Genomic DNA, 21,438 nt, shown 5'->3' on the forward strand with positions numbered 1-21,438 from the left:
TTTTATTTTTTTCTGAATGTAATATGGAACACAGCCTATGAACATGCTAGCCTAAATGCACACCTCATGTAGAACCTGCAGGTGAGGCAGAGAGGTGCACAGTATGTGTGTATGTACGTGTTTTAGGAGATGACAGACAGAAAAAATTTAGGAGATGACAGACAGAAAAAAATTATTTCCCCATAATTTTTCTCATGAAGTATGTAGAAAAAATATGGCTGAAGAAGAATTTGACTTCCTGAAAGTTTTTTCAAGATCTGAACTGGGGTGGTTGGTTTGCCTAACATCATGCAATGTTTGTTTATCTGTCTTTCTCTCTCTCTCTCTCTCTCTCTCTCTCTCTCTCTCTCTCTCTCTCTCTCTCTCTCTCTCTCTTACTCTCTCTGTGAAAAGAGCACTCTCATCCTGATTCAAAGATTGATACCATGAAAACACTGAAGAAGAAATGTACGTCTTCTTTTGAACATGCTTTGCATATTAAGTGGGATAAGAGTTGCAGCCAAATCTTAGGAGGAGTCTTAAAGCCAGTGATTGATATCTATTCCAGTGTGGTTTTGCTTTATACCACTTTGAAGCATCCTTGTTTGGGAAAATTCTGTCCCTCCCTTTCAGTACATTAAAAGATTTCATGCCACTCCCTTCTAGCCTGTAAAGTTTCTGCTGAGAAATCTGCTGATAGCCCAATGGGGTTTTCTTTGTAGATAACTGTCTGCCTCTCTTTCTGCTTTAATATTCTCTCTCTTATCTTTAGTCTTTGCCATTTTAATTACTGTGTGTCTTGGTTTTGTTTTCCTGGGGCTCCTTTTGTTAGGGGCTCTCTGTACTTCCAGAACCTGGGTGTCTATTTCCTTCCCCAGTGTAGCTCCAGGGAGGGAACGGGTATTCCTGGCTCTGGGCGAATGAACCAGCGGAGCCAAAATCAGTCAAGAGAAAAGGCAGGTTGGGAGAAAGGGCTTTTTATTGCTCATAATGCTGCCACTCTTGCTCCTTCCCTTTCTTCTGGGTCTCCACTAGCACAGCCCTCTTCATGTTCTCTGTCTCTGCCTCTGCAGTCACTTCTCCACCTGCCCCTTCTTGGCAAGTCCCCGGCAACTGACAGATGCCAGACCTATTATGTACCAGGATCAGAGGGAAGGAGAGGATGGCCATCCTCTCTCCACCCCTTGCCCCAGAGGCTGTGAGAAGCTGCAGTAGTAAATACCTATTGACATGTAAATGGACTAAGGCCAGGTGGGAGATTCTGAAAATTCTGTACTTTACCCCCACACTGAAATTGGAGAAATTTCTTGCTATGATTTCTTCAAGAGACTTTCTGTCCTCTTCTCCTTCTGGTACCCCTATTATGCAAATATTTTTTGGAGTAGTCACAGCTCTCAACATCCTTTCATTCCTAGAGATTCTTTATTCTCTCTGTTCCTCAGATTCATTGTTTTCTTGTTTCCTAATTTCCATCTCATTGACTCTCTCCTCTACTTGTAGCAACCTATTATTCATTCCCTCCACTGTATATTTCATTTCAGTTACTGTATTCTTCAGCTCTCAGTGACTCTTTCTCAAGTGTTCTCTCTTGTTGATATTCTCACTGAGACAGTCAATACTATTCACAGATCAGTGAGCATATTAGGACTGTTACTTTGAAATCTTTGTCAAGAAGACTGGTGGTCTCTGTTTCACTTAGCCTTCTTTCTGGTGTCTTATTTTGTTCTTTTGTTTGGGAACATTCCTGGGCTCTTCATTTAGTCAGGGTTTCTGTGTTTCTTCCTTTGTATTAGATGGATCTGCTCTGCTTCCTCATCTAGATAGTAATGGCTTTATGAAGAAGTCACCCTGTGGTGCCCAGAAGCTCATCTCTTTGCTCACCTGTGCGTAGTTCTCCTTTGTGGGGGAGCTGCATTTGCTGTTGGTGGGCTGTGGGCAGGGCCGCCTTTTTGCCTGTCTGCAGGCAGTGGCTGATCTGTCAGCAGGGGCCTTTTGTGAGCATTGCAGTGCATCTGTGAAGTTGTGGGCAGGGTTGCCCTCTGCCTGCCTGGCAGCATTGGTGGGGATGCTGGCCCGGTGGGGTGGGCAGGGTAAGTATGTAGGGGGGGTGCACCAGTGAGGGAAATGGGTTACTTGGAGCTGTCTCTCACAGGTGCCTCCCCATTTGGGCTGAGAGAGGGCCAAGAAAGTTGTGAAAACCTCCCTTTGCCTGCCAGACAGTGAAGTCTGACCGTTTCTGACCACTGCTGGGCCAACCAAGCAGCTGGCTGGGTATGCAGGGAAGCACACCCCAGCTCTGAGCCACAAGTGAGGGAGATGGAGCATTTGGAGCTGACTTTGCAAACACTCAACCAGATGGGCTGAGGATGGCTGGAAAGTATAGTTCACTTGCTGGTTCCTCTGTGGAGAGTGCCCCGTCTAACCCTGACTCCTCTGGCACCCCTCCCACTGCTGGCAAGTCTTTCAAACTGCCATGTCTGTGTTGAGTCTCTGGGACTGCTGAAGCATGCCTGACCTCCACAAGCAGCAGGAGTATCAGGCTCCACAAGTGTTCCCACCCTTCCTGGTGTCCAGCCCCGGTAATCACCAAAGCCTGATTCAGTATGGACTCCTGTTCCCAGAGCAGATCTATCGGGTCAGGTGTGCAGAGTTACTGGGCGCCTGTCCACTCCCCACTCCATTCCTCTCCCTCCCTTTTGTGGGCTGGGATGGGGGAAGGGCTGGGGTCCTGATTGATCGTTGCTCTGCCACTTTACCCTTGTCAGTGTGGTCTCCTCTTCTTCCCCAGGTGTAGGTGGTCTCTTCTGCAGGCTTCAGGTCATTTTCAGGGTCAGTTGTATTCACTGTAGTGGCTTCCTTGGCATGTGTATGGGAGGAAGGTTTTTGCCTTGCCTTCTTACTCTGCCATTTTTTCCACATTCCAATTGTAACAAATTCTAGGGTTGGCTTTTGTCCAGATGCCCAAATTTCAGTAAAATTTGCACTGAAAGCCCTAACTGCAGTAACATAATTTCTCTAAAGTACTACAGGAGGCATTCCATTATGGTAATGAGTCAGTTATCAGGGAGACATCACGGTGATAAATTTTTCTGTGCGTAATGGTAGAAAAAAAGTATACATAAAATCAAAAAATATTGGAGTAGACAATTCCATAGGCATAATCAGTATTTTAATTACCATACCAATTGATACAGCAACTGGATTTTTAAAAAATCATTAACAGCAGAAAAACCTGAACAGTACTATATCAACTGTGAGTTTGGGAATATTGCTAAATTTCCCCTGGGAAAGACTACCAGATGCAAGAGTATCTGTTTCCTTAGCTGGTAGCCTTGTTGTTCAAATATTTTAAGTGGTTTTATTATTTAGACAATCTGTAGTATTTGTACTTACTTACATTTCATTAATTGCTAAGTGATTGGAGATTTTTCCATAAGCTTGTCATTTTTTTTTTTAGGAGGTACATTGATCTATTTTGTATTATTCTGGTCCTTTTTGTGTTTTATATTGCAAATATTTCTACTTTTCATTAACTTTTAAACCATCTTTCTTTTTTCTTGAGAGGGCATCTCTCATATTTATTGATCATATGGTTGTTAACAACAATAAAAATCTGTATAGGGGACTCAATGCACAATCATTAATCAACCCCAAGCCTAATTCTCAACAGTCTCCAATCTTCTGAAGCATAACGAACAAGTTTTTACATGGTGAACAAGTTCTTACATAGTGAATAAGTTCTTACATGGTGAACAGTGCAAGGGCAGTCATCACAGAAACTTTCAGTTTTGATCACTCATGAACTATAAACAATCAGGTCAATTATGATTATTCATTTGATTTTTATACTTGATTTATATGTGAATCCCACATTTCTCCATTATTATTATTATTATTATTATTTTTAAATAAAATGCTGAAGTGGTAGGTAGATGCAAGATAAAGGTAGAAAACATAGTTTAGTGCTGTAAGAGGGCAAATGTAGATGATCAAAAACCATCTTTCTTATGTTCTTTCACTCATAGAAGTTAAAATATCTGTGTAGTCAAATCCATCTTTTTCTTGTTTCTTTCATTTTTTTTCTTTGGTACTTACAACTTGTGTAATCCTGCTTGTGATTTATAGTTCATATAGAGCATTATTTCATTTAAATTTACCTTATAAAACCAAAGTAGACTCCCTCTAGTCAATGAAGTACTGAAATGGGCCAAGTAATATAATTTGTCTGTTACATTCTTCCTATTCAGACTGAAAGTATTTGCTACCACACTGTTCTATTCTTGTGCAATTTAAATTTGTGTCTTCTTTTGGTTCTCAGATTATTTATAATTTTGCAAGGAGGATCCAGAACAAAATCAAAGATCTTCTACAGCAAATGGAAGAAGGGCTGAAGACAGCTGATCCACATGATTGCTCTACCTATACTGGTTGGACAGGTGAGAATATGGGGTGTAAGTAATTGGTATGTTTTACTTTTAGATTATGATACATAAGACTGGGATTTGAATTTTTTTCTTTTAAAATGCTAAAGGTTTATATCCTTTAAATAAAGTTTCAAACTGTCTTCATTGACAAGATGCTTTGGAATTATATTTCTAAGGAAATTCTGCCAAAGATTGAACTTCAACATAGTATGTCATATTTCTATAACATGATGTATTTGACTAATATATTATTGTTCATGAAAATGTGTAATAAGTGCAAACTTGCTCTAGGGTCATTTTTTTGTTTGCTTTTGCTGCTTTGATCTTTGTGTCAGTTTTCAGTTTTGTGATTTCTCTGGTTCATTATCTATAAACTAACCTATTGCTTGTACACATTTGGCTCTAAAATAAAACAAAGATTTTAATTTTTATTTTGATAAAAATAATTAAGCAACCAGTAATACACTTTACATTGAAAAACTTAATTTCAAAATTAGTTTACCTGAACTAATCTTTACGTCCTTCTTATTTATTTACCATATAACCAGAACATTGGAATTGCTATTTAGGGAATATAAAAGTAACAAAAGACAGACCTTGTCTTGAAGAATTAGATTACCATATGATTACTGCTAATGACAGTGTACCTATAAATTTATAATGTTTTTTGCTAATTTTTAAGTCTAATTATTCCTTTTTTTAATTTCGATATCATTAATATACAATCACATGAGCAACATTATAGTTACTAGAGTCCCCCCATTATCAAGTCCCCACCACATGTCCCATTACAGTCACTGTCCATCATCATAGTAAAATGCTATAGAGTCACTACTTGTCTCCTCTGTGCTATACTGTCTTCCCCATAACGCCCCCTACATTATGTGTGCTAATCACAATGCCCCTTAAGCCTCTTCTCCCTCCCTTTCCACACACCCTCTACAGTCCCTTTCTCTTTGGCAACTATTAGTGCATTCTTCGGTTCTGTGAGTCTGCTGCTGTTTTGTTCCTTCAGTTTTTGCTTTGCTCTATGCTCCACAGATGAATGAAATCACTGGGTACTTGTGTTTCTCCACCTTCCTTATTTCACTGAGCATAATACCCTCTAGCTCCATCCATGTTGTTGCAAATGGTAGGAGTTTTTTTCTATTTATGGCTGAATAATATTCCATTGTGTATATGTACCACATCTTCTTTATCCATTCATCTCTGACAGACACTTAGGTTGCTTCCATTTCTTAGCTATTGTAAATAGTGCTGCAATAAACATCGGGGTGCATATGTCTTTTTGAAACGGGAATCCTGCATACTTAGCATAAATTCCAAGGAGTGGGATTCCCGGATTAAATGGTATTTCTATTTTTAGTTTTTTGAGGAACGTCCATATTGCTTTCCACAATTGTTGAACTAATTTACACTCCCACCAGCAGTGTAGGAGGATTCCCTTTTTTCTGCATCCTTGTCAGCATTTGTTGTTCCTATTCTTTTCTATGTTGGCCATCCTAACTGGCATGAGGTGATATCATCTCATTTCTCTGATAATTAGCAATGTGGAAAATCTTCTCATGTGCCTGCTGGCCATCTGAATTTCATCTTTGGAGAATTGTCTCTTCATATCCTCCGCCCACTTTTTAATAGGGTTAGTTGCTTTTTGGGTGTTGAGGCGTGTGAGTTCTTTGTATATTTTAGATGTTAACTCCTTGTCAGATATGTCATTTACAAATATATTCTCCTATACTGTAGGATGTCTTTTTGTTCTGCTGATGGTGTCCTTTGTTGTACAGAATCTCTATAGCATGATGTAGTCCCATTTGTTCATTTTTTATTTTGTTTCCTTTGCCCAAGGAGATGCATTCAGGATAAAGTTTCTCATGTTTATATTCAAGAGATTTTTGCCTGTGTTTTCTTCTAAGAGTTTATGGTTTCATGACTTACATTCAGATCTTTGATCCACTTTGAGTTTATTTTTGTGTATGGGGTTAGATAATAATGCAGTTTAATTCTCTTACATGTAGCTGTCCAATTTTCACAACACCAGCTGTTGAAGAGGCTGTCATTTACCCATTGTATGTCCATGGCTCTTTATCGTATATTAATTTACCATATATGCTTGGAATTTTATCTGGGCTCTCTAGTCTTTTCCATTGGTCTATAGGTCTGTTCCTGTGCCAGTACCAATTGTCTTGATTCTTGTGGCTTTGTAGTGGAGCTTGAAGTTGGGGAGCGTAATCCCCCTAGCTTTATTCTTCCTTCTCAGGACTGCTTTGGCTATTCAGAGTCTTTTGTGGTTCCATATGAATTTTAGAACTATTTGCTCTACTTCATTGAAGAATGCTGTTGGTATTTTGATAGGGATTGTATTGAATCTGTAGATTGCTTTAGGCAGAATGGCTATTTTGACAATATTAATTCTTCATATCCTTGAGGATGGGATGTGTTTCCATTTATTGGTGTCTTCTTTATTTTCTCTCATGTGTGTCTTGTAGTTTTCAGAGTATAGGTCTTTCACTTCCTTGGTTAGGTTTATTCTTAGGTATTTTTTTCTTTTTGATGCAATTGTGAATAAAATTGTTTTCCTCATTTCTCTTTCTGCTAGTTCTTTGTTAGTGTATAGGAATGCAACAGATTTCTGTGTATTAATTTTGTATCCTGCAGCTTTACTGAATTCAGATATTAGATCTAGTAGTTTTGGAGTGGATTCTTTAGAGTTTTTTATGTACAATATCATGTCATCTGCAAACAGGGACAGTTTAACTTCTTCCTTGCCATTCTGGATGCCCTTTATTTCTTTGTGTTGTCTGATTGCCGGGGCTAGGTCCTCCAGAACTATGTTGAATAAAAGTGGGGAGAGTGGGCATTCTTGTATTGTTCCTGACCTTAGAGGAAAAGGTTTCAGCTTCTCCCTGTTAACTATGATATCATATATGGCCTTTATTATGTTGAGGTACTTGCCCTCTATACCCATTTTGTTGAGAGTTTTTATCATGAATGGATGTTGAAATTTGTCAATGTTTTTTCAGCATCTATGGAGATGACATGTGGTTTTTGTCCTTTTTGTTGATATGGTGAATGATGTTGATGGATTTTTGAATGTGGTACCATCCTTGCATCCGTGGAATAAATCCTACATGAGTATGATGGAAGACCTTTTTGATGTATTTTTTGAATTTGGTTTCCTAATATTTTGTTGAGTATATTTGCATCTATGTTCATCAGGATATTGGTCTGGAATTTTCTTTTTTTGTGGTATCTTTGTCTGGTTTTGGTTTAGGGTGATTCTGGCCTCATAGAATGAGTTTGGGAGTATTCTCTCCTCTTCAACTTTTTGAATAATGTTGAGGAGGATGGGTATTAGGTCTTCACTAAATGTTTGATAAAATTTAGCAGTGAAACCATCTGGTGCAGAGATTTTATTCTTAGGTAGTTTTTGATTACCAATTAAATTTCCTTGCTGGTAATTTGTTTATTTTGATTTTCAGTTTCTTCCTTGGTCAGCCTTGGAAGGTTGTATTTTTCTAGAAAGTTGTCCATTTCTTCTAGGTTTTCCAGTTTATTAGCATATAATTTTTCATAGTGTTCTCTCATAATTCTTTCTATTTCTCTGGTGTCTGTAGTGATTTTTACTTTCTCATTTTGTATTGTTTATGTGTGTAGACTGTCTTTTTTTCTTGATAAGACTGCCTAGGGGTTTATCTATTTTGTTTATTTTTTCAAAGAACCACCTCCTGCTTTCATTTATTCTTTCTATTGTTATTTCTCTCAATTTTATTTATTTCTGCTTCAGTCTTTATTATGTCCTTGCTTCTACAGACATTGGGCTTCATTTGTTCTTCTTTTTCTACTTTTAATTGTGAGTTTAGACTGTTCATTTGGGATTGTTCTTCCTTCCTGAGGTAGGCCCGTATTGCAATATACTTCCTTCTTAGCCTAGCCTTTGCTGTGTCCCACAGATTTTATGGTGTTGCATTATTGTTGTCATTTGTCTCCATATCTTGCTTGATCTCTGTTTTTATTCAGTCATTGATTCATTTATTATTTAGGAGCATGTTATTTAGATTCCATGTGTTTGTGGACTTTTTCATTTTCTTTGTGTATTTTATTTCTCATTTCATACCTTTGTGATCTGAGAAACTAGTTGGTACAATTTCATTCTTTCTGAATTTACTGAGGCTCTTTTTGTGGCCTAGTATATGATCTATTCTTGAAAATGTTCCATGTGCACTTGAGAAGAATGTGTATCCTGTTGCTTTGGATGGAGTATTCTGCAGATGTCCGTTAGGTCCATTTTTTTTTAATATGTTGTTCAGTGCCTCTGTCTCCTTACTAATTTTCTGTGTGGTTGATCTGTCCTTTGGAGTGAGTGGTGTGTTGAAGTCTCCTAAAATGAATGCATTGAATTCTATTACCCCCTTTCATTCTGTTAGTATTTGTTTCACATATGTAGGTGATCTTGTGTTGGGTGCATACATATTTATAATAGTTATATCCTCTTGTTGGACTGACTCCTTTATCATTATGTAATGACCTTCTTTGTCTCTAGTTACTTTCTTCATTTTAAGTCTATTTTGTCTGATAAAAGTACTGCAGCTCTTGCTTTTTTCTATTAGTTGCATGAAATTTCTTTTTCCATCCCTTTACTTTCAGTCTGTGTATGTCTTTGGGTTTGAAGTGAGTCTCCTGTAGGCAGCATATAGACAGGTCTTGTTTTTCTATCTATTCAGTGACTCTGTCTTTTGATTGGTCCTTTCAGACCATTTACATTTAGGGTAATTATCGATAGCTAGGTACTTACCGCTTTTGTTTGCTTTAGATTCGTGGTTAGCAAAGGTTCAAGGGTAATTCCCTTACTATGTAACAGTCTTATTTATCTCACTTAGTATTCTACCACAAACACAACCTAAAGGTTCTTTTTTTTCCTCCTTTTTCTTCTTCATCTATTCTCACATATTAGGTATCATAATCTGTACTCTTTGTCTATCCCTTGACTGACTTTAGGCGTAGTTGATTTGATTTTGCATGTGCTTAGAAATTGATTGTTTTACTTTGCTTTGGTTTTATTTCCCTTGCTGATAGCTATTTAGCCTTAGGAATACTTCCAACTATAGCAGGTCCTCTAAAATACATGGTAGAGGTGATTTGTGGGAGGTAAATTCTCTCAGCTTTTGCTTATCTGAAAATTATTTAATCCCTCCTTTAAATTTAAATTATAATCTTGCCAGGTAGAGTATTCATGGTTCACGGCCCTTCTGCTTCATTGCATTAAATATATCATGCCACTACCTTCTGGCCTGTAAGGTTTCTGTTGAGAAATCTGATCCAGCCTGATGGGTTTCCTTTGCATATGATCTTATTTCTCTCTCTAGCTACTTTTAAAGGTCTCTCCTTTGATCTTCATCATTTTAATTATTTATATGTCTTGGTGTTGTCTTCCTTGGGTCCCTTGTGTTGGGAGATCTGTGCACCTCCATGGCCTAAAAGACTATCTCCTTCCCCAGATTGGGAAAGTTTTCAGCAATTACCTTCTCAAAGACACTTTTTATATCTTTTTTTCTCTCTTCTTCTTCTGGTACCCTTATAATACAAATATTGTTCCATTTGGATTAGTGACATAGTTCCCTCAATACTCTTTCATTCTTAGAGGTCCTTTTTTCTCTCTGTGCCTCAGCTTCTATGTATTCCTCTTCTCTATTTTCCATTCCATTTAACATCTCTTCTACTACATCTAATCTACTTTTAAATCCCTCCATTTTATGTTTCATTTCAGATATGGAATTTCTTAATGATTGTATTTCCATCCTAAATTCGTTCGTGAGTTCTTGAATATTTTTCTGTACCTCCATGAGCATGTTTATGATTTTTATTTTGAACTCTCTTTCAGGAAGATTGGTGAGTTCAGTTTCATTTGGCCCTTTTTCTGGGGTTTGTGAGATTTTGGTCAAAGGAGACATTTCATATTTCTATGTGGCGCCCTCTAGTGCCCTGAAGCTCTGTTTCTTAGGCTGCTCAGCCCCTGGAGTGGGGTCAGGGGTCGCAGGGGTGCAGTGCTGGTGCCTGGGGTATTGCTAAATTTTTATGGTCTAACCAATGAAAGTATAGCCTCAGTATAGATGTTAGAGTCACCATGAACAAGATACCTAGTTTTACAATGCACAACCACACATGGTGATCCTGGTCTTTCTTTATTGGTGTTTATATTTAAATTAATTTATGTGATGCTTTATTTAATGTTTTCCTTTTATGAATACAACATTTACATAGTGACATTAGACTTATATTTTTCTAAGTTTTAAACCCAGACAGACATGGAGCTAGGTCACTTAACAGCGCCAAATAAATTTATCCTAAGTGTACAATTAGTTAATTTTAGCTAAGTTGATGTAAAATACAAAGAATAAGGATGTTTTGAAAGGAAAATAAAACATACTTATTGTAGTGCAGGTTTCCCTTAAAAAAATTACACTTAAAGTACTTCCCGTTGAAAATGGGGTTTTAACTGTGACTGTTCAGTCCCAAATTTGCCATTCATCAGAATCTTTCAGAGAGCTTTACAATAAATAAAAATTGCTTCATAAAAATAATAAAAGATATAATGAACAGCTTCCACTCCAGAAGAGCTACATCAGGAACTCTGGGAAGGATTCAAAGAGTCAGAATTTTTTTTAATCCCCATTTTTTTGGAATCACTAAAAGAGCAATCATGGAGATATTTTGTTTGAATGGTTTAAAATATTTAGGGTTTTGGGCTTCAGGTAGCAGTATGGAATCCATCTGGACCTATACCTCCCTTTCTTTTCTCCTAAAACTATACAATATAAGAGTGAATGAAGCATACACAATTTATCCCTTTAGCTAAATCATGAAATAGGAAATACACAAGTAATACTGGGTGAAAAAAAAAGCAGCACCCAAAATGTCTGTGAAAAGCCATAATGTGTCGCTGGTTAGGAAAGCAAAGAATCCGGGGGTGGCAAAAGTCTGTCCTGCTGCTACCCCCTCTCGGATCAACAGATAATTATTTCCAGTAGTGAAACACACCCTGAGAGGGATTTTTTGAGGCTCTATGTATGTGTGAAGTGGATGAGAGATGCAGGGAAAAAGGCATGGAGAGTGTATAGGGAACAATGGTTACAAGCTTTCTTTAAAACCAGTATTCTAAGAAAAGAGGATTAACTTATAAGGCAGGAGGCTCATCCCTGGTGGCACTGGGTAACATGGTGTAAGTAATGAGTGAAACAGCGATGATAGGAGCCCTTCTGAAATGAGAACAAGTATGGGAATTAAAGGAAATTTGGACTCCAAAGTCATCATGTATTAAATAAACTGTTCATCACTTAATAAGAGAGTATCCTTGATACCAAAAAAACCTGGAAAGCTACTCAAACCATTTTTGTTAGAGCATCTTCCTGTTAATTGTTGATCCAGAAACATACATCTAATTCAAATTCATGAAAAAAATCAACAATTTTATATATATTAGGGGAAAAAAGAAAAATCAAAGGTTTTTAATGGAAGAAGAAAATGTATCAGGAAAATATCACTACAATGTGGAGGAAGGTTACACTATTTTGAACATCAATTTTGTAGCTTAAATTCAGCAGGATTCCCAAAGCAGAAGTAATGGAACTCAAAGATGGAAAAACAATAGGACGATGTGAAATAAGAATTGACAGAACTAAAAAAGTGAAGAAAAGGACAAAAATCACTTTAGAAATGAACTAATTACAAAGAACTGAAGAAAGAACTGATACCACAGAAATCACAGCAAACCATACAAAGAAAAAGGAAGAAAAATTAATTGAAAATGGACATCCAATTTCCTGTCTGACATGTAAGGACCTCAGAACGTGCCACAACATCCTAACAAATAGAAAGCTGAACTGAAAAATCAACAGCTTTTTTTTAGATCTGTCAGAGAGATTAGGTTACAGGGGAGAAGGTGACATCAGAAATAGGAGGAATAGGGAGATGACAAAGAATGACAGTTCACTGGAGCACAAACCCACAAGGTCTGCACAGGAACCAATGTGGGGATAAGAAACCTAAGCTGCAATTGAAAAAATTGCTGGAGGCTCAGTGTGGGTAAATATGGGAACTAAAAAACTGGAGGGGTCCCAGTCATAGGGAAGTATACTTATTTTGTTAGGTTAACTCCAGTTCTTTTTTTGAATACTGGAGAAAAATCCCCTCAGGCTTCCAGAAGGCAGGGGTAGGGAAAAGCAAAGCAGTTTTGAAATATGCCAGAGCATTCTGTTCTTCACAAAGCTAACTCTCACAAGAAACTAGTTTACCAGAGCCTAACCTCCCTGGGAGAAGGGAGTACCTAACTACAGTTTCCTCTAGCCTTCTGTGTGGGAGAAAGGAAGCACCAAATTCCAGCCCCTGTAGCCATGCCACCCAACCTAAGGGGAGAAAAACACTGAGAAGCACTGGTGATGTTCATGGTTTATGGGCATAGGCTCACCATTCAACTGACACTTAATCAGAACCATAAAACCCTTCCATTTCCACACTCCTTAATAAAACATTGCTAAACAGCTATTTACTGCAGTTTTTTTAACCAGTTTAAAATGTCCACTTTTCAGTAAAAAATTACAAGGCATAATAAAAGGGAAATAAAAGTTTGAAGACACTAAACAAACATCAGAATCTGATATGACAGGAATGTTAGAATTATAAAAAGAGAAATTTTGAAATACCGTGATTACTGTGATAAGGATTTTAGTGAAAAAAGTAGACAACGTGCAAGAAATCCTGAATAATGTATGCAGAGATATGGAAATGCTAAAGAACGAATTGAACGAAAGTGCTAAAAATCAAATACACTCTAACAGAACTGAAGACTTCCTTTGATAGGCTCATTAAAATACCTGATACAGATAAGGAAAGAATCACAGAGCTTGAGGATATGACAATTAGAACTTCCAAAACTGAAAAGCAAATTTTTTAAAATTAATTTACAATTACATGAAGAACATTATGTTTACTAGGCTGCCCCCTTCACCAAGTCCTCCCGACATACCCCTTCACAGTCACTGTCCATCTGCGTAGTAAGATGCTCTAAAATCACTACATGTCTTCTCTATGTTGCACAGCCCTCCCCGTGCCCCCTAACACATTATATATGCTAATCGTAATGTCCCCTTTCCTTCTCCTGCCCTTATCCCTCCCTCCCCACCCATCCTCCCCAGTCCCTTTCCCTTTCGTAACTGTTAGTCCATTCTTGGGTTTTGTGATTCTGTGCTGTTTTGTTCCTTCAGTTTTTCTTTGTTCTTATACTCCACAGGTGAGTGAAATCATTTGGTACTTGTCTTTCTACGCCTGGCTTATTTCACTGAGCATAATACAATCTAGCTCCATCCATGTTGTTGCAAATGGTAGGATTTGTTTTCCTCTTATGTATGAATAATGTTCCATTGTGTATATGTACCACATCTACTTTATCCATTCATCTACTGATGGACATTTAGGTTGCTTCCATTCTTGGCTATTGTAAAAAGTGCTGCAATAAACATAGACGTGCATCTGTCTTTTTCAAACTGGGCTGTTTCATTCTTAGGGTAAATTCCTAGAGGTAGAATTCCTGGGTCAAATGGTATTTCTATTTTGAGCAATCTGAGGAACCTCCATACTGCTTTGCACAATGAACTAATTTACATTCTCACCAGCACTGTAGGAGGGATCCCCTTTCTCCACAACCTCGCCAACATTTCTAGTTCTTTTCGATGATGGCGATCCTTACTGGTGTAAGGTGATATCTCATTGTGGTTTTAATTTGCATTTCTCTGATGATTAGCGATGTGGAGCATCTTTTCATGTGCCTGTTGGCCATCTGGATTTCTTCTTTAGAGAACTGTCTATTCAGCTCCTCTGCCCATTTATAATTGGATTATTTGCTTTTTGTTTGTTGAGGTGTGTGAGCTCTTTATATATTCTGGATGTCAATCCTTTATCAGATCTGTCATTTATGAATATGTTCTCCCATACTGTAGGATACCTTTCTGTTCTATTGATGGCATCCTTTGCTGTACAGAAGCTTTTTAGCTTGATATAGTCCCACTTATTCATTTTTGCTTTGTTTCCTTTGCCCAGGGAGATATGTTCATGAAGAAGTCACTGATGTTTATGTCCATGAGATTTTTGCCTATGTTTTTTTCTCAGAGTTTTATGGTTTCATGACTTACATTCAGGTCTTTGATCCATTTGGAGTTTACTTTTGTGTGTAGGGTTAGACAGTGATCCAGTTTCATCCTCTTACATGTAGCTGTCCACTTTTGCCAGCACCATCTGTTGAAGAGACTGTCATTTCCCCATTGTATGTCCATGGCTCCTTTATCGAATATTAGTTGACCATATATGCTTGGGTTAATGTTTGGAGTTTCTATTCAGTTCCACTGGTCTGTGACTCTGTTCTTCTTCCATAACCAAATTATCTTGATTACCGTGGCTTTGTAGTAGAGCTTGAAGTTGGGGAGCGAGATCCCCCCACTTTGTTCTTCCTTCTCAGGATTCCTTTGGCTATTTGGGGTCTTTGGCGGTTCCATACGAATTTTTGAACTATTTGTTCCAGTTCGTTGAAGAATGCTGTTGGTAATTTAATAGGGATTGCATTGAATCTGTATATTGCTTTGGGTAGGATGGCCATTTTGACGATATTAATTCTTCCCAGCCAGGAGTATGGGATGTGTTTCCATTTGTTAGTAACCTCTTTAATTTCTCTTAAGAGTGTCTTATAGTTTTCAGGGTATAGGTCTTTCACTTCCTTGGTTAGGTTTATTCCTAGTTATTTTATTCTTTTTGATGAAATTGTGAATGGAATTGTTTTCCTTATTTCTCTTTCTATTAGTTCATTGTTAGTGTATAGGAAAGCTACAGATTTCTGTGTGTTAATTTTGTATCCTGCAATGTGGCTGAATTCCGGTATTAGTTCTAGTAGTTTTGCAGTGGAGTCTTTAGGGTTTTTTATATGTACAATATCATGTCATCTGCAAATAGTGACAGTTTGACTTCTTTACCAATCTGGATTCCTTGTATTTCTTTGTTTTGTCTGATTGCTGTGGCTAGGACCTCCAGTAGTAAGCTGAATAACAGTGGGGATAGTGGGTATCCCTGTCTTGTTCCTGATCTCAGAGGAAAAGCTTTCAGCCTCTCGCTGTTCAGTATGATGTTAGCTGTGGGTTTATCGTATATGACCTGTATTATGTTGAGGTACTTGCCCTCTATGCCCATTTTGTTGAGAGTTTTTATCATGAATGGATGTTGAATTTTGTTGAATACTTTTTCAGCATCTATGGAGATGATCATGTGGTTTTTGTCCTTCTTTTTGTTGATGTGGTGGATGATGTTGATGGATTTTCGAATGTTGTACCATCCTTGCGTCCCTGGGATGAATCCCACTTGGTCATGGTGTATGATCCTCTTGATGTAGTTTCCAATTCGGTTTGCTAATATTTTATTGAGTATTTTTAGATCTACATTCATCAGGGATATTGGTCTGTAGTTTTCTTTTTTGGTGGGGTCTTTGCCTGGTTTTGGTATTAGGGTGATGTTGGCTTCATAGAATGAGTTTGGGAGTATTCCCTCCTCTTCTATTTGTTGGAAAACTTTAAGGAGAATGGGTATTATGTCTTCTCTATATGTCTGATAAAATTCCGAGGTAAATCCATCTGGCCTGGGGGTTTTGTTCTTGGGTAGTTTTTTGATTACTGCTTCAATTTCATTGCTGGCAATTGGTCTGTTTAGATTTTCTGTTTCTTTCTGGGTCAGTCTTAGAAGGTTGTATTTTTCTAGGAACCTCCTAGGAAACCTCCTGTATTATTCCTCCTTATCCATTCTTCTTATGTTGGGTGTTTTGTTTTGTGCTATTTTTAGGGGTGCTCCCATCTAGCGCAGTCCCTCTAAGATACTGTGTATTGATGGTTTGTGGGAAGCAAATTCCCTCAAGTTTTGATTTTCTGGGAATTGTTTAATCCCTTCTTCATATTTAAATGATAATCGTGCTGGATACAGTATCCTTGGTTCAAGGTCCTTCTGTTTCATTGCATTAAATATATCATGCCACAGTCCATTTCACCTAGGTTTCCCAGCTTGTTAGCATATAGGTTTTCATAGTATTCTCTAATAATTCTTTGTATTTTTGTGTGGTCTGTCATGATTTTTCTTTTCTTGTTTCTGATTCTGTTGATTTGTGTTGACTCTCTTTTCCTCTTAATAAGTCTCGCTAGAGGCTTATCTATTTTGTTTATTTTCTCAAAGAACCAGCTTTTGGTTTCATTGCTTTTTTTCTATTGTTTTATTCTTCTCAATTTTATTTATATCTTCTCTGATCTTTATTATGTCCCTCCTTCTGCTGACATTAGGCCTCATTTGTTCTTCTTTTTCCAATTTCGATAATTGTGATATTAGACTATTCATTTGGAATTGTTATTCCTTCTTTAAATATGCCTGGATTGCTGTATACTTTCCACTTAAGACTGCTTTTGCTGCGTCCCACAGATGTTGGGGCTTTATTTTGTTGTCATTTGTTTCCATATATTGCTGGATCTCCATTTTAATTTGGTCATTGATCCATTGATTATTTAGGAGCATGTTGTTAAGCCTCCATGCGTTTGTGAGCTGTTTTGCTTTATTTGTACAATTTATTTCTAGTTTTATATCTTTGTGGTCTGAAAAGTTGGTTTGGTAGGATTTCGATCTTTTGGAATTTACTGAGGCTCTTTTTGTGGCCTAGTATATGGTCTCTTCTGGAGAATGTTCCATGTACACTTGAGAAGAATGTGTATCCTGTTGCTTTTGGATGTAGAGTTCTATAGATGTCTATTAGGTCCATCTGTTCTAGTGTGTTGTTCAATGCCTCTGCGTCCTTACTTATTTTGTGTCTGGTGGATCTGTCCTTTGGAGTGAGTGGTGTGTTGAAGTCTCCCAAAATAAATGCATTGCATTCTATTTCCTCCTTTAATTCTGTTAGTATTTGTTTCATATATATTGGTGCTCCTGTATTGGGTGCATATGTATTTATAATGGTTATATTCTCTTGTTTGACTGAGCCCTTTATCATTATGTAATGTCCTTCTTTATCTCTTGTTACTTTATTTTGAAGTCTGTTTTGTCTGATACTAGTATTGCAACACCTGCTTTTCTCTCTCTGTTGTTTGCATGAAATATCTGTCTCTATCCCTTGACTTTTAATCTGTGCATGTCTTTGGGTTTGAGGTGAGTCTCTTGTAAGCAGCTTATAGATGGGTCTTTCTTTTTTATCCATTCTCTTACTCTCTGTCTTTTGAATGATGCATTCAGTCCATTTACATTTAGGGTGATTCTTGAAAGATATGTATTTATTGCCATTGCAGACTTTAGGTTCATTGTTACCAAAGGTTCAATGTTAGCTTCCTTACTACCTTACTGTCTAACTTAACTTGCTCATTGAGCTATTATAAACACAGTCTGATGATTATTTCTCTCCCATCTTATTCCTCCTTCTCCATTCTTCATATGTTGGGTGTTTTGTTTTGTGCTATTTTTAGGAGTGCTCCCATCTAGCGCAGTCCCTCTAAGATACTGTGTATTGATGGTCTGTGGGAAGCAAATTCCCTCAAGTTTTTGATTTTCTGGGAATTGTTTAATCCCTCCTTCATATGTAAATGATAATTGTGCTGGATACAGTATCCTTGGTTCAAGGCCCTTCTGTTTCATTGCATTAAATATATCATGCCATTCTCTTCTGGCCTGTAAGTTTTCTGTTGAGAAGTCTGATGATAGCCTGATGGGTTTTTCTTTGTAGGTGACATTTTTTCTCTCTCTGGCTGCTTTCAATACTCTGTTTTGTCCTTGATCTTTGTCATTTTAATTATTATGTGTCTTGGTATTGTCCTCTTTGGATCTCTTCTCTCGGGAGTTCTGTGTGCTTCCGTAGTCTGGCAACAATTTCCTACCCCAGTTTGGGGAAGTTCTCAGCAATTATTTCTTCAAAGACACTTTCTATCCCTGTTTCTCTCTCTTCTTCTTCTGTTATCTCTATAATGCAGATATTGTTCCTTTTGGTTTGGTCACACAGTTCTTTTAAGATTGTTTCATTCCTGGTGATCCTTTTATCTCTCTCTGCATCAGCTTCTATGCGTTCCTGTTCTCTGGTTTCTATTTCATCAATGGCCTCTTGCATCTTATCCATTCTGCTTATAAATCCTTCCAGAGTTTGTTTCACTTCTGTAATATCCCTCCAGATGTCATCCCTTAGCTCTTGTATATTTCTCTGCAGCTCTGTCAGCATGTTTATGATTTGTATTTTGAATTCTTTTTCAGGGATACTGGTTAGGTCTATCTCTGCAGATTCTCTCTCAGGTGTTGGCTGAACTATCTTGGACTGGACTAAATTTTTTTGCCTTTTCATGGTGATAGCGGTGGCTGTAGGCAGGTTGTGGTTGTGTCAGCTGGGAGAAGAAAGCCCTTTCCTGCTTACTGGAGGCCTTGCCCTTCTCCACTGCCTGTGTCAGTTTCTTGCACTCTTGGAGCAGCCATGGGGTTAATCCCCTAAGCTGCTGTGGGTGGTGTCTCCATCAGAGCACTGCAGAGCCCTGCGGGGAGTGGCAGGCATGCCAGGTGCGTTCCTCCATAATAGCGGTGCCCTTGCTGGGCTGCTGTGTGCCAGCAGCGGCCTTTGGGTCTGGCCCGGGCAGCTGTGCATATGGCCGGGATTCTGGTCAGCTGCTGGGAGTGCAACTGTTCCCTCTGGCACTGCTGCAGGTGTGCGCGGGCCTCTCCCAGGCGGACCTCTCTTGGGCTCCTCTGGCACTACTGCTGCCGGCGCACACGATCCACTCCCAGTCCCCCGGTGCTGCAGCCCCTGGCGCACGCTGCTACTCTCCCACTAGGCCAGTGTATCAGGGTCCGCGCCAGTTGGAGGAATGACTGGCAGGCTGCTTAGCTCTGTGAGGGGCTTCAGAGCTGCACTGCTGCCCCGGGGTTTAGGGCACCTAAAGTTACCCAGGATTCTCAGCTGCTGGCTGTGTGTATCGGGACGACTTCGTCAAGCTGTGGGGTGTCTGTCTCTTTAGACTTGCAGAAAGCACTCACTTTTCTTTTGTCTCAGGAGCGCCAGTTGTGGGGACCTGCCCACAGGTTTTGCTTTTCTGTTTCTCTAATATCCAGCACCCTGTGCACCTTGTGTCTGCACTCTGGGTGCAGATTTCTAGAGCTGGTTGTTTAGCAGTCCTTGACTCTCACTCCCTCCCCGTTCTGACTCCTTTCTTCCTGCCAGGTTCTGGGGTGGGGGAACGTTCAGGACCCGCCTGGCTGTGCCTTGTATCGTACCCCCTTCATGTGATGTTGAGTTCTCGCAACTTAGATGTATCCTGGCTGTTGTACTGCGTCCACTGGTGTCTCTTTTAGGAATAATTGTATTTGTTGTATTTTCATGAATATATATGTTTTGGGGAGGAGATTTCCACTAAACTACTCATGCTGCCATCTTCCCATGATGAAAAGCAAATTTTTAAGTGGCTGAATAAAAAACAATTCAAGAACTGTGGGACAATGACAAAAGGTGTAAATATATGAAATGGGAAAACTAGGAAGAGAAGGAACAGAAGTAATATTTGGAACAATAATTACTGAGAATTTTCCTGAATGAATATCAGACACCAAATCATAGATCTAGCAAGGTCAAAGAATACCATAGAGGATAAATGTGAGAAAAACAAAAGAGAAGATATTGCTCCTAGGCATATCATATTCAAAATTCATAAAACAGAAGGGAGACAGGGAAAGAAGGCACCCTACTTAAAGAGGAACAGAGATAAGAATTATACCAAACTTCTCTTCAGCAACAATGTAAGCAAGATGAGAGTGGGATGAAATGTTTAAAGTATTTAGAGGAAGAACCCCCCAGCAGCCTAGAATTCTGTACTCTGCAAACTGATCCTTAAAAAGTGAGGGAGAAACAAACCTTTCTCAAACAAAAGCCATTGGAATTTGTTGCCGGTAGACCTGACTTGCAAGAAATGTTAAAATAAGTTCTAAGAAGTAAAATGATCTATGTTAGAAACGTGGATCTACAAACAGAAAGGAAGAACATCAGAGAATGAAGAAGTGAAGGTGAAATAAAAACTTGCATTTTTCTTAATCTGAGAGATCAAAATATATGTTCAAAATATTTGTTCAGAACAATAGCAACAATGTATTCAATTGTGTGTGTTTATGTTTTTATATATTCTTATATGGACATGTTACGTAGAAGTAAATGAATGACAACGTGATATAGTGATGGAAAGTAGATGAATGGATAAAGGAGATGTGGTACATATACACAATGGAATATTACTCAGCCATAGCAAGAAAACAAATCGTCCCATTTGCAACAACATGGATGGAGCAAGAGAGTATTATGCTCAGTGAAATAAGCCAGGCGGAGGAGGACAAGTACCAAATGATTTCAGTAATTTGTGGAGTATAACAACAAAGTAAAACTGAAGGAACAAAACAGCAGCAGACTTACAGACTCCAAGAAGGGACTAGTGGTCACCAGAGGGAAGGGGTTGGGGATGGTGGTTGGGTAGGGAGAGAGAAAGGGATTAAGGGGCATTATAATTGGCACTCATAGGTAGGTCACAGGGAAGGCAGTATAGCACAGAGAAGACAAGTAATGACTCTATAGTATCTTACTACACTGATGGACAGTGATACAGTGGTGTGTGAGGGGGAACTTGATAATATGGGTGAATGTTGAAACCACAGTGTTACTCATTGGAAACCTTCCTAAGATTGTATATCAATGATACCTTAATTTAAAAAATAATTAATTTAGAAAGATACAGTGATGGGAGGGAGGAATTAGGAATATTTCTGTTACATCCTAGCCAAAGCAGGACTGTATAGTTGGTCATTCTTGCAAAAAGACCAAATCATTTATGGCAGGGAGATTATGTTACTGTCAAACCTCTCAGTGGCTATAGGATATTCAAGGAAAACAAGTACAAAGAAAAGATTTTAAGTTTGACTAAGTTACCACCTTTCAGGCATATAAGATACAACAGGAACCTAGAAA

General features: G+C 38.4%; 1 protein-coding gene across 3 annotated transcripts in view; it reads left to right on the plus strand.

Annotated features, from left to right (window-relative positions):
• LOC118967753 (LanC like glutathione S-transferase 2) overlaps nt 1-21,438 on the plus strand; it is a 177,603-nt gene that overhangs the window by 19,397 nt on the left and 136,768 nt on the right. For all 3 annotated transcript variants that reach the window (XM_073239176.1, XM_073239178.1, XM_073239177.1), the window contains exon 2: nt 4,298-4,415. In XM_073239176.1, coding sequence (XP_073095277.1) covers nt 4,298-4,415 — 118 coding nt within the window. The remainder of the gene's footprint in view (nt 1-4,297; nt 4,416-21,438) is intronic.

This window comes from Manis javanica, chromosome 6 (assembly GCF_040802235.1).
Source record: "Manis javanica isolate MJ-LG chromosome 6, MJ_LKY, whole genome shotgun sequence".
NCBI classification, from domain to species: domain Eukaryota; kingdom Metazoa; phylum Chordata; class Mammalia; order Pholidota; family Manidae; genus Manis; species Manis javanica.